This window comes from Branchiostoma floridae, chromosome 2 (genome assembly GCF_000003815.2).
Source record: "Branchiostoma floridae strain S238N-H82 chromosome 2, Bfl_VNyyK, whole genome shotgun sequence".
NCBI lineage: Eukaryota > Metazoa > Chordata > Leptocardii > Amphioxiformes > Branchiostomatidae > Branchiostoma > Branchiostoma floridae.
Window position 1 is genome coordinate 27906488 of NC_049980.1, and position 15621 is coordinate 27922108.

The window sequence follows — 15621 nt, forward strand, 5'->3', positions numbered from 1 at the left end:
ACAGACAAAAAGATAACTACCCCTCTTTTAACGTCGCAAAACGCACACATTACAGAAAAAGTGGGATCTTTCGTCTTCCACTGTCTCAGAAAAAGAAGTCAAACCCGAACATCTTTAAGTTAGACTAGAATAGTCGCTTACTATACTGTTAACCATTATTTTCTGTCATTTTTTTGTCACTTACAATTAGCCCTCGGACAAGAATTTGCAATAAACTTATTTATTTATTTATTTAAAATTCAAACATTTACTTTCTTTGCAGTGTCAACGTTGGTTTCCAGACCTGGTCATCAACGATGAACATCTGTCCTAAATCTCCATATTCTTTGGGTACCCACTGCAACCGTTCGTCTTTCCATGTCTGTAACATAAAAAAGCAAAAGGCTTCATTCTGTATTCAGTAGGGATTTATAATTGTAACTATAACATACAGCTACATTAGAATAACAGCTCTATTGGGAAAAAAACTCTTTATATTTGTAACCCCTCACGGAAGCAGGCCTAGTTTTCGCTCCATACATTTACAATCATAACAAGTGACCGTAGGTGACATACTCTGTGACGTAATTATACCTTATGTCGATTATGTCAGTTCTGTCTGATATCTGAAATTATTACATTGATTATAACAACTGCTACCGCGAACAAAACAACGCGCATCATTGCGCAACTGAGAGCAGACGACATGCCAAACTACATACGAATGCGGCAAACGGAACACAGAGATACAGATGCGAACACTCATCACAGCCACCGATCACAATTCTCTGTCGACGGAGGTTACCCTCCTGTCACAAAGTAATAAGTTGGACATTGTTGGAAAGGAAATTACACAAACTTTCCTCCAACGATATATAATACATAAGCATTGATGCGAAAACAACGGGAATATGATCAGCCAGAGTTGATATTCCAAACACTTTGCGTCAAGTCCGTACTAGACACAGTATGCAACTGTGCCTTCTCTATACATGTAGTAGGACGTTAACTAGAGGGCAAAGGAATCAGTGCTTGCACCATCTGGAACTGTTGCACAACATTTCCTAATTGGCTTAATTTTTGTTACCTTAAGTTTCCATGCCGAGAGTCGAACTTCACCGTTCTTCAAAAATGTTTCATCGTAATGACAAATAATCGACATGTTGTACCTGAGGGAGTGAAAGGAACAATGAACTTACGTATTCCGCTTTGAAAGATGTTACTATCTGTTCCGCCTTTTCGTCCTGAAAGGAATATACAAAAAGACCGTTGTTACCATTGCCAACTTGAAGGGCGGATGTCTTACACATGGGCAACTGGTAGTAAATTATTATAATTAAAGTCATGTCTAATGTTAACATAAGTATAGGTAACTGTTGTAAAGACACACGATGCCCCGGTATAGATACTGCTGTCGAATCTACCAACACGTGCTCTTAATTGCATTCAAAGGGCATAACAACATTTCAAAATTATGCCATTTGGTATTTCTCACTTACCAAGTTGATGATGTTGACAACATATGCCTTTATTCCCAGACTAGCTGTTGGAGCCACCGCCATGGCGTAGACATTCGTGCTCAGGAGGTCATTTTGAAGCTTGAAAGTTTGGTCGACTGCAACACAAATATTACTCCAGATTTGGTATTAGCCTTCACTTGCAGTCTAGATTACTATAAGCTTATATTACGTGTAATTGCACAGATATAACAGACCCCATTTCCTTGATATCAATACGGCTGTCACCATGGTTACTGGAGGTGTGTCAGACACCCTGTGGTATTGGATTACATAATGACTAGCAACTGACAGTTAGGAGAGAGCAGAGGGGCTGGTCATCCATCACAATGAATGGATTGGAGTAAGAATAAACAGACCAGTAGCTTGTTAGAATAGACAATGTGAAGGTAAACAGTATCCGTTTGTTGCAAATGTTACCTTTCTAGTAATTCTTACCTTCACAGTATGGTCTCTTTGTTGCCCAGTAGGCTTCTCCTGTTGTGTCGTTAATAACACATTGTGCTTTATTAGGCGGCGAGTCCTTTTTGAACTTGAATCCTTTATCACATGTGTAGGTGATAGTTTCACCTGGCCAGTAGAACTTCAGAATGGGTCTTCTCTTTCCAAACGTGGGGTGGCCGGGATCCTTGCACCCTTTATCTGCAGGAACGAGAAAGAAGGGAAAATCCACTGTAGATATATATATATACAAGTCTTTCCTGCCGTCATCCTTGAGACCTTTCTCTGACCATGTATGAATTTGATTTGACGACAACGACCCTAATTTGCTATTATTTGTATTGACGGGTATACGCGTCAAAGTTAATTTTCTCATTTAATGTTACTTCTTGTTTTATTTCATTTGATATATATGTATATGTCTCTCTGGGGTTACCCCCCAAGGCACATTGAAAAGCGCCTAGAAAAGGCGAAACGCTAACCCTGGTAAAATAAAGAAAACAAACAAACTTACCGTTGCAAGGAATGACGTCACAGTACTCAAGTCCCATTTCGGAGCTAGTGAAGCACCATGGCCTGCTAAAGCTGTATGCGTCAGGGTTGCGGCATTTGTTGTCCACAAGGTTTGCCCAGGGATACGGTGCTATGAAGGTTGGGTCATCGTCCCATCGGTCACAGCCGACCCCAGACACGGGACCTCTGGCCTCGTCTCCTCTGTAATTGGCACCATTCCCATCGAAGCACTCCTCTGCGACGGACAAAAAGATCAAACAAATAAAATAAAATGTCAACATTGTTTATTTTCTCAGTTATTGCAACAGCTAGCATAGATGCATAGGGCTAAATCAAAAAGTAACCCCATAGCATTTTTGAGGCCATATGGGCAGTTTAGGGTAGGTATTGGAAGGCGGAGCCTAACCCTCTCCTTTCATCGCCTTTTACCTCCTCAACCAAAGCAAACCGAAACAATAGAGGGAGGAAAGTAGGGAGGTACAAGATCGGTAGCATGTCAAAATTTAACAGCATGACCTCTGGGTCTGGAACAAACACTTTGCAGTTACGCCAAACGACTCCACCCACTGGTATAGCTAATGCAAATAGACAAACTACCTCCCTCCGGAGTTGTTGAAGTCTTGACGTTGTTGCAGTTGGCATGAGGAAAGATCTCGCAGCTGGGGAAGGCTGACCAAGAGTCCAGTTTTTCACACGAGAACTTCACCTCTTCACACCAGGACCGACAGGGCAGCTGCTGCCTGAGATTCGGGCTGAAACAAAATAAACAGTCAACGGTTGATGATTTAGGAAACAGCTAGATGGCTGCTATACAAAGATGATGAGATTTGTCAATAACGTAAAGCAGCCGGATGCTGGACTCCCAAAACTATCAGATAAAATATGAGAAACAATAAGGAAGCAGTTTATGACAAACGCAAGTGTGTCACCCACAACTAAACCAACAGTCACAAGTACTATTTATAGCGGAGCTCGGCAGATTTCCTTTAGACTTAGATATATCTGTGCGTGTTATTTGTTACTGGCTACGCTTATTACAATTGGATTCTCAAAGACATTTGTTACAAGCTGATGCCCTTTTATATCAACATAGATTTATTTCTAATAGTCGTAGAAGAACCTTGTTACAACGAGTGAAAGAAATTTTAGATGGTAGTGGCCACTCCTACCTTTTCTATTCATGTAACTCACTTAGTGATATCAGATCTATATGTACAATGATAAGATCTAGAATCTCTTATATGTTTATCCAAACATCTCGTCATAACTTGAGTATAGATACTGGTAAGCTAAGATTTTATAAGACCTGTAAAACAGCACATACCATGGAAAAATACTTAGAATTAGATAATTTCAATTTACGCTCGGCAATCAGCAAAATTAGAATTAGTGCCCACCCTCTCGAAATTGAGAGAGGGCGGTACAAGAGGCTATTCGTGTGTGAAAGAACGTGCAAACAATGCGCGTCAAACGTGATGGAAGACGAAACACATTTTATGTCAAACTGCTCTTTCTATAACCAAGAAAGAAAAGAGCTGTTCAAAGAGGCCATCAAATTTCATCCAAGCTTTCTCACATTCACTGACAAAAAGAAAGCAGTTCACCTTTTAACATCACCAAACCCAAACATAATAAAAAAAGTGGGATCTTTCGTCTTCCACTGTCTTCGAAAAAGGAGTCGAACCCAATAACCCAGGATCTAGAGTTAGCTTTTACTAGTTTTAGACTAGAGTAGACACTTGTGATATTGTATTTTACACTGTTTGAATATTTTATGTTACCTGCAATTAGCCCACGGGCAAGAATTTGCAATAAACTTGATATATGATAAGTACAGATAAAGACTTATGTCACACCACGGCGACCTATATTCCAAATAACATTACAATCCATTCAGAGGTTTTAAGTTATGCTGACCACAGATATCCGGAAACACAAACACACAGACACACACACAGATACACCCACAAAAAATGCAATACCTTCCTTTAAGGCCCCCTCTCACTTGACGTGCGGCACGCTTGCGGCATTGCTGCGTTCGTTCACTGCGGTACTGTTTTGTTATTTTCTCCGATTTGTTATAATTCAGATATTGCGCAATACGTAAAAGTGTGACATAGAAGACCACAAAATACACAACAAGTAAGAAAATTCGTTCTTTATCTCTGAAATTCGTTGAGCATCTTCCGAACGCAGCAATGCCGCAAGCGTGCCGCACGTCAAGTGAGAGGGGGCCTTTACATGGAGGCAATGATCCAACTTTACCTGGACTCGCAGCGGGGCACGATGGTAGCACACACCAGGTCTCTAACACGGGGGTGACACTTGGAATCTGCGAGGGTGCTGAGGTTGCTGAACGTTGTTGAGTTTTCAACCTGTGCTACCGTGGTGTGGGTGAAGTCCAGCGGGTTGGGGAGTGTCATATTTTGGTACCCAATGCCCATGCACATCGTCAAAGACGATGGAATATTTTGGCATGCTGAATAAAAGTAAAATATAATGCACGATGTACCGTTACCATAGACCAAGCCATGTAACGTTACCGTAGACCAAGTCCAATAACAGTTCTGAAGATAACGCAGTTCTGACGATTTCTGAAGATATGATTTTGAAAACGGTCAGACGTTTCAGGTAGCATTACCTTCTGTCATTGACTCGGGGTCTGAGTCACTTTTTGGTTTAGTTTGGTTTTAATTAGAATCTCCGTTAGTGACTGATACGTCACCATCCCGGAGTCCGGAAGAATCCTGGAGTTCTGAAGTTTTCAAACCCATATCCAACTGATTGTCAGTAACTGCTATTCGTTAGTTGAAGATTTATTTCATCGATTGAAAGTTCCATGTTTAAATGCTTCAATTATGATACTCAAATAAGAATCTGTACCCACCACATCTGCTTGCCTCCTCATCACTGCCGTCCCTGCAGTCATCGTTTCCGTCGCACCGTTTCCAGGCGTCTATACAGGTCATACCGTCAGCACACCGGTACTGGCCAAACGCACACTCAACAAACACTGGAGATCAAAATACATTATCATATGACTTCATATACGGCGACCTTGTATGTGGCAATGCCTTGATACAAGTTATATAACACGACTAGCCGTGGTTTTAGTTTCGGCTAGTGGTGTTATGTTGACAAATATTTTGATCATTTACAACAAAATGTACAACAAAATTTACAGCAACATTTACCGATCAGCATCAATGTTATGGATACCAAATATAACAAAAATGTGTCGCGACGTTGTGAAAAAATGAAACACAAGAGAATCAATATTCTATATTTCAAGATGTTGAGATATGTTACACGGAACTACTTAATATGTACTTAACGTTCTATGATAGGATTCAAACGTAATGCAGTGCATTTACACCTTTACCTTCAGCTGTATAGCTGGCCTGAAATCCCTTGCGGTTTATGGAGTGGTCGGTTTCTAGTAGAACAGTCATGGAGCTCCCAGTTGACGTCACAGGATCGGGGATTCTACTCCCAGTCAGCTGAACTGAGGGGCACAAAACAGTTCGTGACATGTGTAAGTTATTTTATAGATAACATGACATTGGAGTTTGATTTTAAAAATCCTTTGAGCGTGTCTATAGCTGCCAACATTTCGTTACCTTTTTCAAGACATAATTTGTGACTGCAATTTGATATGACCGACCTCTTGTTTCGCTGCGTATAGTTTACATCATATTACTTACCTCTTTTGTATGTTCGCTATAAGTATTGTATGACAAGCAAGAACAACCATTCTATATACCAATTGTACCCACAAAGGCTAGCACACCTCATGTAACTACATGTATTTGCGGATTGAGCAGGTTACAGCAACGTTTTAAAACAGCCGCAAATCGTGCTCAGACAGTTACAAAAGAATTGTTGGTTTCTCACCTATCTCAAATGCGAAATCAGTTGTGCTTCCATCATACACATACACCCTGTCATAGCCGTCCTCAAGGTCAAACTCCGTGAAGGTCAGTCTGATGGCCTTGGGCGGGGTGACGGAGATCTCGTACCGGCAGTAGTGATTTTCAGGGTAGTTGTTTGGGTAGTTCGGGCTGGTGAAGGTCCCGATGTCAGCAGTTAGGCTCTCGCAAACTGGCATAAGTTATTATTATTAATACGGAAAATATATAAATAGTTTATTTAACATTGATACCACAAACAACACATCAATCGTGCAGTCGTAGGACTGAATTGCAGTGAACATTTACATGGATACAATTACCATATGCACTACTACCCAGTATAAAGGGTTGAAAATTGGGAACTTATTGCATTCTATTATTTACAATAAAACGAATGCCTAATATACATGTAGTAAATGATGATTACCATATGCAGTCAAACCTGTATTAGCGGCCACCTTTGTATAGCAGCCACCTGTCCATAGAAGACACTTTTTGTCGGTCCCTTGGATTCGTAATGATTAAGAAATAGGCACGTTCCGTGCTCATTCAGGCACGAAAGAAATGGGGCACAGCCTGACTGTCCAGGTCTGTGCCTGGAAGCGCTGTCAATCAGCATCAATGTTATGGATACCAAATATAGCCAAATTGTGTCGCGACGTTGTGAAAAAAATGAAACACAAGAGAATCAATATTCCATATTTCAAGATGTTGAGATATGTTACACGGAATGTACTTAACGTTATATAATAGGATTAAAACGTAATGCAGTGCAATTGCACCTTTATCTTCAGCTGTATAGTTGGCCTGAAATCCCTTGCGGTTTATGGAGTGGTCGGATACTAGTTTAACAGTCATGGAGCTCCCAGTTGACGTCACAGGATCGGGGATTCTACTCCCAGTCAGCTGAGCTGAGGGGCACAAAACAGTTCGTGACATGTGTAAGTTATTTTATAGATAACATGACATTGGAGTTTGATTTTAAAAATCCTTTGAGCGTGTCTATAGCTGCCAACATTTCGTTACCTTTTTCAAGACATGATTTGTGGCTGCAATTTGACATGACCGACCTCTTGTTTTGCTGCTTGTAGTTTACATCATATTACTTACCTCTTTTGTATGTTCACTATAAGTATTGTATGACAAGCAAGAACAACCATTCTATGTACCAATTGTACCCACAAAGGCTAGCACACCTCGTGTAACTACATGTATTTGCGGATTGAGCAAGTTACAGCAACGTTTTAAAACAGCCGCAAATCGTGATCAGACAGTTACAAAAGAATTTTTGGTTTCTCACCTGCGGGATAAGTTGTGCTTCCATCATACACATACACCCAGTCATGACCGTCCTCAAGGTCAAGCTCTGTGAATGTCAGTCTGATGACCTTGGGTGGGGTGACGGAGATCTCGTACCGGCAGGTCAGATCGTTAGGGTAGTTGTTTGGGTAGTTCGGGCTGGTGAAGGTCCCGGTGTCAGTCGTTAGGCTCTCGCAAACTGACATAAGACATTAAGGAAAGAAATAAGATACGAAAAATATATGAATAGTTTATTTAACATTGATATCACAAACAACACCTCAGTCGTGCAGTCGTAGGACTGAATTGCAGTGAACATTTACATGGATACAATTACCATATGCACTTCTACCCAGTATAAAGGGTTGAAAATTGAGAACTTATTGCATTCTATTATTTACAATAAGGTTAATGTCTAATATACATGAAGTTAATGATGATTACCATATAACTAACATATATGGTACATACTGCTAACTGTTGTGTCCAAAACCGTGCCCGTCCCGTTCTGTGCTCATTCAGGCACGGAATGGGGCACAGCCTGACTGGCCAGGTCTGTGCCCGGAAGCGCTGTCAATCAGTATGATTGACGGGACAGTGATAAATAATTATTTACGCCTATGTTTCCCAATAAGGCTTGATTTTGCGTGATTTTGCGAGAGTTTGTTTCGAGAGTTGGAAAAGTTTGGCAGTTTAGCGGACCTTTTGTGTGCCAGGTATCCAGGAGAACTGATTAAGATAAGATATATAGTCTTTTTAGTTTTGGTTTGCTGAAACCCCTGTCGTATTGTATAGTGCCCTACATTTCTACTTAATGGCTAAGTTTATTTATGAGGCAAGAAAAGGACAACAAATTTTAATCTTAAAATAACAGTTGTCTTTTTTGCAAGATAATACACGGAGGTTTTTGCACACTGATGAATACAATATGTATGCAGTTAGTGGAAAATTTATCAAATTTGGATGCAGAGTAAACACTATTTTGTCCTTTTTGATTCCCACTATATGATTTGTATCCATAAAATTGTTCATGAAAGACAGAATTTAGCGCGTCAACAGTGCATCCCATTTAGATAATTACGAAATACAATATGCATACCATAAAACATAAAAACGTCAAGCTACACCTTGATCAAGTCCCCAAGCAAGAACGTACTTTTGCCCCAGGCACGGTTCTAGATACACGTGGACTATCCAGGACCGTGCCTGTATGGTATTTCCGTGTCAAAATATCGTATTGTAAATACGCCCACGATATACGGACGTATTTTCCGTTTTAGGTATACGATACCGTCTCGGAACAAAAATATCGCTATACTCCATTATACGCAGCAAATTTCACTTGTAAGGCGTACTTACAACGCGTAACGCATTGCCAATCAGGTATATGATATCGCATCTCAGACGATTATTATACGGTATCGATCTGGCATGTACATCCAATGTCTTAATCTTTTCTGATGACAAAGCGATCTTTTGTATCTTCCAGTAATGTACCTGTAGTATCTGAGTCTCTGTAGTCGACACAGGCCGAACAGTCACAGTGGGCCGCAGTGTTGCCGCACCATTTGTGCGCGGAGCAGCATGGGTGAATCCCGTCAGGGTTGCATTCAGCAGGGTTACCGTCTTCAGCAAGGTAGCCGTGCCCGCATCGCTCGTCATCACGCCACTTCTTAGGACCTGGCAGGAAAAAAAATGAGGTAAGCAAGGTTTGGTCGTATATGGACAAGCAAAAGACAACAATGGCTAGATAGTGCTATAATTGAAGCATCGTAGATGCATTTACGTTTTGTTTCCTTTATTTAAATTACATTTACGTTTTTACGCCTTTTTAAGGTAGTACTACGTTTTTAGATACGATATTTTGACACGGAAATGATGCCCCAGTGCCTGGGCATGGTTCTGGATAAAGCTGTCTTTTATCCAGAACCGTGCTTGGTGATTATATAATATAGTCTTGGATATTATATCATCGTTGTACTAAAACATCCGTCTGTCTGTGCAACATTAACTTTAAGTCTGTAAATGATTCACGACAAGCTTGAAATGTATTTTAATGAGCGAGAATTACGCTGATCCTTCCTCATCCCAGGGACCCAAATAACAAAGATGGCGGGGCTGCAGGAAAAAAAAACACGTTGGACAGATTCCTCACCTAAAACACTAAGCTCCACCCCAAAGCACAGTATGGGGCAAGGTCCCCTGTGTGTCCAGAACTGTGCGCGATTGGGCACACCTCGGGACAGTCCCTGCATGTCCAAAAACGTGATTTTGCCCCAGGCACTGTTCTGGACACGCGGGGACTGTCCCGAACCGTGCCCAAAGCACGGTTCGGGGCGCAACAGCTAACTCACGAATTAGTGCATACAATTTAAGATGATAAGAGACGTGTAAACACGCTCAGTCCCATTACAGGACCATTGCAACAAGTGCCATTTGTAGCTGAAAAGGAGAAGAATACTGATAGATGTGTATTATGCAAAATAAAGACCTAATTTGCATAATAAATGAGAAAATGCTATAATGTCAATGTAGTAAATGACGGGAACTTCTTATAGCATTTGGAAGTTATGTACAGATGAATCAGAAAATGCGATAAAAGCAGTCTTCTTATCATAGATTGCACATGTCAGTTTGGTGGAGATGATCAAGTCATATAATTTATGCAAATGAGAACCTTATTTGCATAATTAATGACAAACACAATACAGCAGTTGTAAAAGATGGAATCATGTGGCGAAGATATGGGGTCGTGGGACTAGTTTTAAGTGAGGTATAATCTAGTCTGGGATGGGAGGATACAGCTGATGACAGATTCGTCACCTAAAAACACTCAGCTCCGCCCCAAAGCACAGTATGGGATAAGGTCCCCTGTGTGTCCAGATCTGTGCGCGATCGGGCACGGTTCGGGACAGCCCCTGCGTGTCCCAAAACGTGCTTTTGCCCTAGGCACGGTTCTGGACACACGGGAACTATCCGGAACCGTGCCTAGGTTCGGGACAAACCACGGTTCGGGGCGCAACTGCTAACTTACGAATTAGTGCATACAATTTAAGATGAGGAGATATCCAACAATTCAGGTATTTACAATATATGTGGATTCTAATATCATAAAGGATAATTGTAAATATTTCGCCAAAACACTAGCAGTTATTCAAGAAACTGGATATTATTTCAAAAACGACGTTTCAGGTAGCATCCTTGAATGCTATTTGGCGTGTCGTATTACCTGGATTTCATACCTTCATCGGCGTACCAAAGAAATACAGTGTATGATGTTTGCACATGTTCGATGAAATACATGATATTCGCAAGGCCTGACAGTCCTGATGTGCTAAGTGTAATTCAACATCAAATCTAAGTTAATCATGAATACATTTTGTGATGAAAATAATAAGAAAAACAATAATTATGACTACCTGAATGTATTTTGTCAAGCTACTCCCGTACTTAAGGTCAAGTCTTTTGGCCTTGATATCGTAGTAAAAGTGATCAAATATAGGTAGCGGGATGAAAGGAAAAGTACCGTAAAATACATTTTCTTTTCTTTTCTTTATTGAAGTAGTGACAAAACAATACACTATACATTTTAAAGTCTGTAATAAAGATGAAATCAATACTTGATCACTTCTTGCCTTCCCAGACCATATATCACATAATAGCGCGCGATGTATGAAATGACAGAGATGACAACATAGAGAGAATGGAGCAAAGTTACTTACGCGTTTGGGAGGAGACGCCATTATAGTACAAGCACCATGCCACCACGCCAACCCACGATGGTAGTGTGTGCATAATGCGCGCTAGCTAGGGGTAATAGAAATAAATTTTCATTACAATACTTAGTAGCGTGAAATATAACCAAGCCAATGTATAACTATGATCTCAGTGTTTTTGCGACTGTATGCTTATGTGATCAGATCGCAATGATTTCAACATTTAGAGTATACGTATACAAGGCAAGAAACTGTCGTTTTTATGTTGTTTTTCTGGCTTTCATACGGAACAAGAAATAATTGTTTGCTGTCACACTTTACGTAGTAAACGACTAATTAACGTTACTGTTGTCCAATGCTTTCTACCTTATCTAGATCTATTTAACCTGGTGTAAGAAATCTCGCCACTCTTTAAATGTCCTTACGTACTCCAACTGATATCTAGACGATGTAGATCATTTCGAAGAAAAAAAACAAAAAGTGTACTCTTGTAACAAATGTTTAAAGTAATATTTGGTATGACTGTCTATTATACAGTGTACATAACTAATGCGTGGCAGAAAAAGAAGCTTTTTTTTGGGGGGGGGGTATTTTTAATGGAGAAAACGACCCAAACAATAAGGTAGGCTGAAAAATGAGCTGATTTATTTTTTTAACCTAAAATCGTTATTTTGCACATTTGAGAACGAATGTACGCGTGTTTGACATCAAACCACCAGCGGCCGATTGGAGCGAGATTTAGCCAAGATACACAGACAGTTCGGAAGAAAGCAGTAGGCAGACCACACACCTGGAAAATGGGTCTAAAATGTTGACATAACGTAAATGTCAGGAGTCGGTGTACCCTTGCGCCATGCAGGCAAATTCTGAATACCGTGACGGGCACGCATGAGGAATTCTCCAAGCAGATAGTTTGCTTAGGTGGGACGGGGGAGGGGTTTAAGTGGCCGCGATTTCTTACCGCAGCTTACAGAACCACTTCTAGCACACACACATACACACAAAACACAAACACACACACACACACACACACACACACACACACACACACACACCGAAACCTCTGCTTGGAGAATACTAATGAGTTCTGTGTCAGTCTCCTATTCCACTCAATCTTAGTTAAACCAAACATTACATATCCATAGTTTGTTTAGACCCTATGTACTTTTGCACTTAGAACCTCGGGGGTCGGAAGGTTCGGTGGAAAGTGCATTTCAAAAGACGTTGTATACATGTTACCATAGCAACCTGATCATTAGTGCGCAGTGCGTGCGCATGCAGTAGAGTCTGACATAAAATGCACTGGCATGTTCACCATGACAGACACCTTTGTGTGCGGATAGTTTCAAAGGTGTTTTCTACTTGTATCGTATTTCAAAGTCTCAGCCGCTCCCATATATACACTCATCAACACAAAAAGCCATTATGCTAGTATGCGTTTTTTTTCAATTGCTTAGTATCCTTTGGCACAAAAGTACATCTTCAAGTTTGTCATCACTCACTGGTGTAAACTGGCCGTGGTGATTCATGTCTCCATGACAACTGTCTGTAAGATGTTTTACGTCTCGTTGAGAAAAGAAAGGTCTCCCAGGATAACTGCTTTGCCTTGTTAAGCGCATGCCTGTGTCTCTACAAGTAAAAGTTAGGGGAATGAGGTTGTGTAATCTTCCTAAAGCCCCCTTTACAAATCAAGAATTTAGCTCGGCCGAGTTATTAGCGAGCTCCAAACGGGCATTTTTCAGCTGGAGTATGACCGGCGTTTTGGCGATTATGCGGGCTTCGAGCGATTTTTTGCCGCTCGGCCGAAACACCGGCGTTTGCTGGGCACTTGCAGCTGCGCTTAATTTCAAAGATCTTCGGCGGCGAGTGTTGAGCTCGGAGTGCTCGTCAATGGGTTGCCTGTAGCTCGACCGACGCTTGTCCAAGCAATGCCAAAGACTTGGTGGCAATCCGACGGTTTTTGACTCTCTTTTTTTCGGTCGGAGTTGACCGAACTCTTCGGTCTCGCGCCAGACTCGTTCGGGCTTCCTGCAGTAACCGGTCGATATTACGTCCGACTTTTAACAAGTAGGGCGTGATTTGGGCGAGCGTCGTGCTAGTGTCGCTGGGAGCTTGGGAGGGCTCTGGCAGAATTTTAACTGTCACCTCATCAATTTGACAACTGTGCTGAACACGTTTGTTTGGGGCTTTCATCTTTTAGTAGACATTTTGGTCCGTAATATAAGATAATATATACTACCGCATGAATTTGTCTAAGAACGCTGCGTTACTTTTATAATGAAAGGCAATTGGACACCAAGACAATATTACCTTTTTAGTTTTCTGCTATATATATGTGTGTGATCAAATATTTTCCATGTCTGAAGTTTTCCAGCCTGGGACTCGGACGGCCTTTGCCGGCCTTTGCCCGAGGTTCGCCCGAGGTTTGCCCGATTTTCGTATTGTCAAAATTATTGTATTATGGTGAATCAGATTGGTCTGTTCACTTTGTGGCTCTTGCGGTATTTTTCGGATTGGTGTATCACAACGTTCCTGATGATATTATTGTTTTCAGTGTGCCCGTCTACTCCACTTATATCCTACGTATTTCCCGCAACTCGAAAATTAACGGACAAAATTTGGCGTTTTACAAGATTACTCAGTTCTGACAAAGACAAAGCACAATCTAATTTTTAAAAACATTATAATCAGTTGTGTTGGACGGACGTCGGACGAGATCCGCCATTTGTATAGGAAGAAGATTTTCAGCAAAAAATACAGCCGATACTCGGCTTAAACGATGAATTCTATCGGGTGAAATTTCATTCAATGTTACAATTTTCTGTAAGATTCTGAAATGTGTCTTGTCCTTCTATGTCCAATATTTTGTCATGTAAAAGTAAGCGTTGTAAATATAATGTACGAGGGTGAGTCAGAAAGTAATGCAGGTGGTTTCATAATGCTTAGGTTACACATAGCCGGATTTAGCTCCCGAACACCAGTCGACCCTTAGCCGACTCAGGTCGGCTAGTGTTCGGGAGCAGTCTGACCTGGTGAGTTTAGGCCACGCCTATCTTTTAGCGCCGAACATGTCACAAACATGTCCTAACCATCTCCCGACCAGTAAATGACTTACTCCCGACTGTGTGCCGAATGCTAACTAACCTATTCCCAACCATCCCGACCTCTAGCCGCAGACTGCCGAATCACTCCTGACTGATTCTCAATCGATTGCTGACCCTCTCACGAGGGTCAGCAAAACATAGCCATTTTCGTTTTTAATCAAAATAATCCTTTCTTCTATTTTGTAAACATCACCTAAGAGATAAAATTTGGATCGCAGATTGCTCTAATACGGTATTTATGGTTCTTTTTGTTTTTGACTTGATGTCGGCCGTGTGAAGTTCGGGGGTGATTCGCCTACGTCCTGATAATAGTCACTTTGCTTGGGATTGACTTAGTAAGGATTTGTCTACGGTTTGGGGGTGAATCGTTGGTAGGTTGGAAACAAGATGGGAGTAAGTCAGCAGTGTCGATGTCTTGGTTAAACAGTTAAAACCGATTGCTGACTTACTCCCGAACACCAGCCTAACACTAGCCAACCGTGCCGAACAACAGCCGACCCATTCCAGACCTGCCGTTTAGAGCTGAATGTTTTCAACATTTCAAAACATTCGGATGGTGCAGCCGAACACCAGCCGACTACAGCCGACAGGCTCCCGAATCACTCCTAAACCATAGTCGGGAGAGAGTTGGGAGCCAAGTTCGGCAATGTGTAACCTGGGCATAACAGAATTATTTGTTAATCGAATGAGTTGCAATTTGGCACGAAGGTAGAGGCGTATGTTCTCTTAAGATTAAAATATCTAAATTTGTTGTTTATTATTTTTTGAGTGACTGAGTTGATTCCAAGTGGACCATACCCTAGGAGTACTAGTCCCGTCAGAAGAAACGTGAGGTCCAATTAATGTACAATCAAGAATTTCCCTAAACCAATTTTTGCCATTGTAGAAGACTGAGCCTGCCCGTGTGATAAGTTGCATTTCTCCATAAGCCATATGCTTATTTTCAACTCTTGAAATCGATCAGTTTTTCTATTTTCGTTGCTGGTGTAGAGTGAGGTATACGCGGTCGTCGGGGTCATGAGATTTGCGGTGTTGTGATTAAAAGTTTCTGTAGCCTACTTTCTCATATACTAAGAGAAATGCAACTTAGCACACTTCTAGGCCTTTAACAGTTGATATCTGTGTAAATTTTTGATTCTTT

General features: G+C 41.2%; 3 protein-coding genes across 3 annotated transcripts in view; all 3 read right to left on the reverse strand.

Annotated features, from left to right (window-relative positions):
- The window catches only part of LOC118409806 (acetylcholine receptor subunit alpha-like), an 8178-nt gene extending 3254 nt beyond the window's left edge, over window positions 1–4924 (reverse strand). The window contains exons 1-7 of the mRNA XM_035811125.1: window positions 4716–4924; window positions 3048–3202; window positions 2452–2685; window positions 1935–2138; window positions 1479–1594; window positions 1179–1223; window positions 252–361 (exon numbers count right to left, since the gene is read on the reverse strand). Of these exons, the coding sequence (XP_035667018.1) occupies window positions 252–361; window positions 1179–1223; window positions 1479–1594; window positions 1935–2138; window positions 2452–2685; window positions 3048–3202; window positions 4716–4900 (1049 nt within the window). The 5' untranslated portion in view covers window positions 4901–4924. The remainder of the gene's footprint in view (window positions 1–251; window positions 362–1178; window positions 1224–1478; window positions 1595–1934; window positions 2139–2451; window positions 2686–3047; window positions 3203–4715) is intronic.
- A 1356-nt stretch (window positions 4925–6280) lies between these two features.
- On the reverse strand, window positions 6281–7391 carry LOC118409808 (deleted in malignant brain tumors 1 protein-like). Its single transcript, XM_035811128.1, has 2 exons — window positions 7144–7391; window positions 6281–6551 (listed from the first exon to the last, which is right to left on the reverse strand). The coding sequence occupies exons 1-2, from the start codon at window positions 7298–7300 to the stop codon at window positions 6319–6321; spliced, it is 390 nt and encodes a 129-aa protein (XP_035667021.1). The 5' UTR covers window positions 7301–7391; the 3' UTR covers window positions 6281–6318.
- Window positions 7392–7635: 244 nt separating this feature from the next.
- On the reverse strand, window positions 7636–9915 carry LOC118409122 (blastula protease 10-like). Its single transcript, XM_035809989.1, has 3 exons — window positions 9816–9915; window positions 9158–9340; window positions 7636–7859 (listed from the first exon to the last, which is right to left on the reverse strand). The coding sequence occupies exons 1-3, from the start codon at window positions 9913–9915 to the stop codon at window positions 7636–7638; spliced, it is 507 nt and encodes a 168-aa protein (XP_035665882.1).
- Between the last annotated feature and the right edge of the window lie 5706 nt (window positions 9916–15621).

Bases quoted from the DNA above. Each gene is read 5' to 3' on its own strand.
- LOC118409808 (XM_035811128.1), bottom strand. From the start codon at position 7,300: ATGTCACGAACTGTTTTGTGCCCCTCAGCTCAGCTGACTGGGAGTAGA. The intron at 6,552-7,143 runs GTGCAATTGCAC...AACTTATGCCAG, and splicing joins CTATACAGCTGAAGATAAAG to TTTGCGAGAGCCTAACTGCT.
- LOC118409122 (XM_035809989.1), bottom strand. From the start codon at position 9,915: ATGCAGGGACTGTCCCGAGGTGTGCCCAATCGCGCACAGTTCTGGACA. The intron at 9,341-9,815 runs GTGAGGAATCTG...TTTTCCTGCCAG, and splicing joins GGTGGAGCTTAGTGTTTTAG to GTCCTAAGAAGTGGCGTGAT. The intron at 7,860-9,157 runs GTACATTACTGG...GTCTTATGTCAG, and splicing joins CAGAGACTCAGATACTACAG to TTTGCGAGAGCCTAACGACT.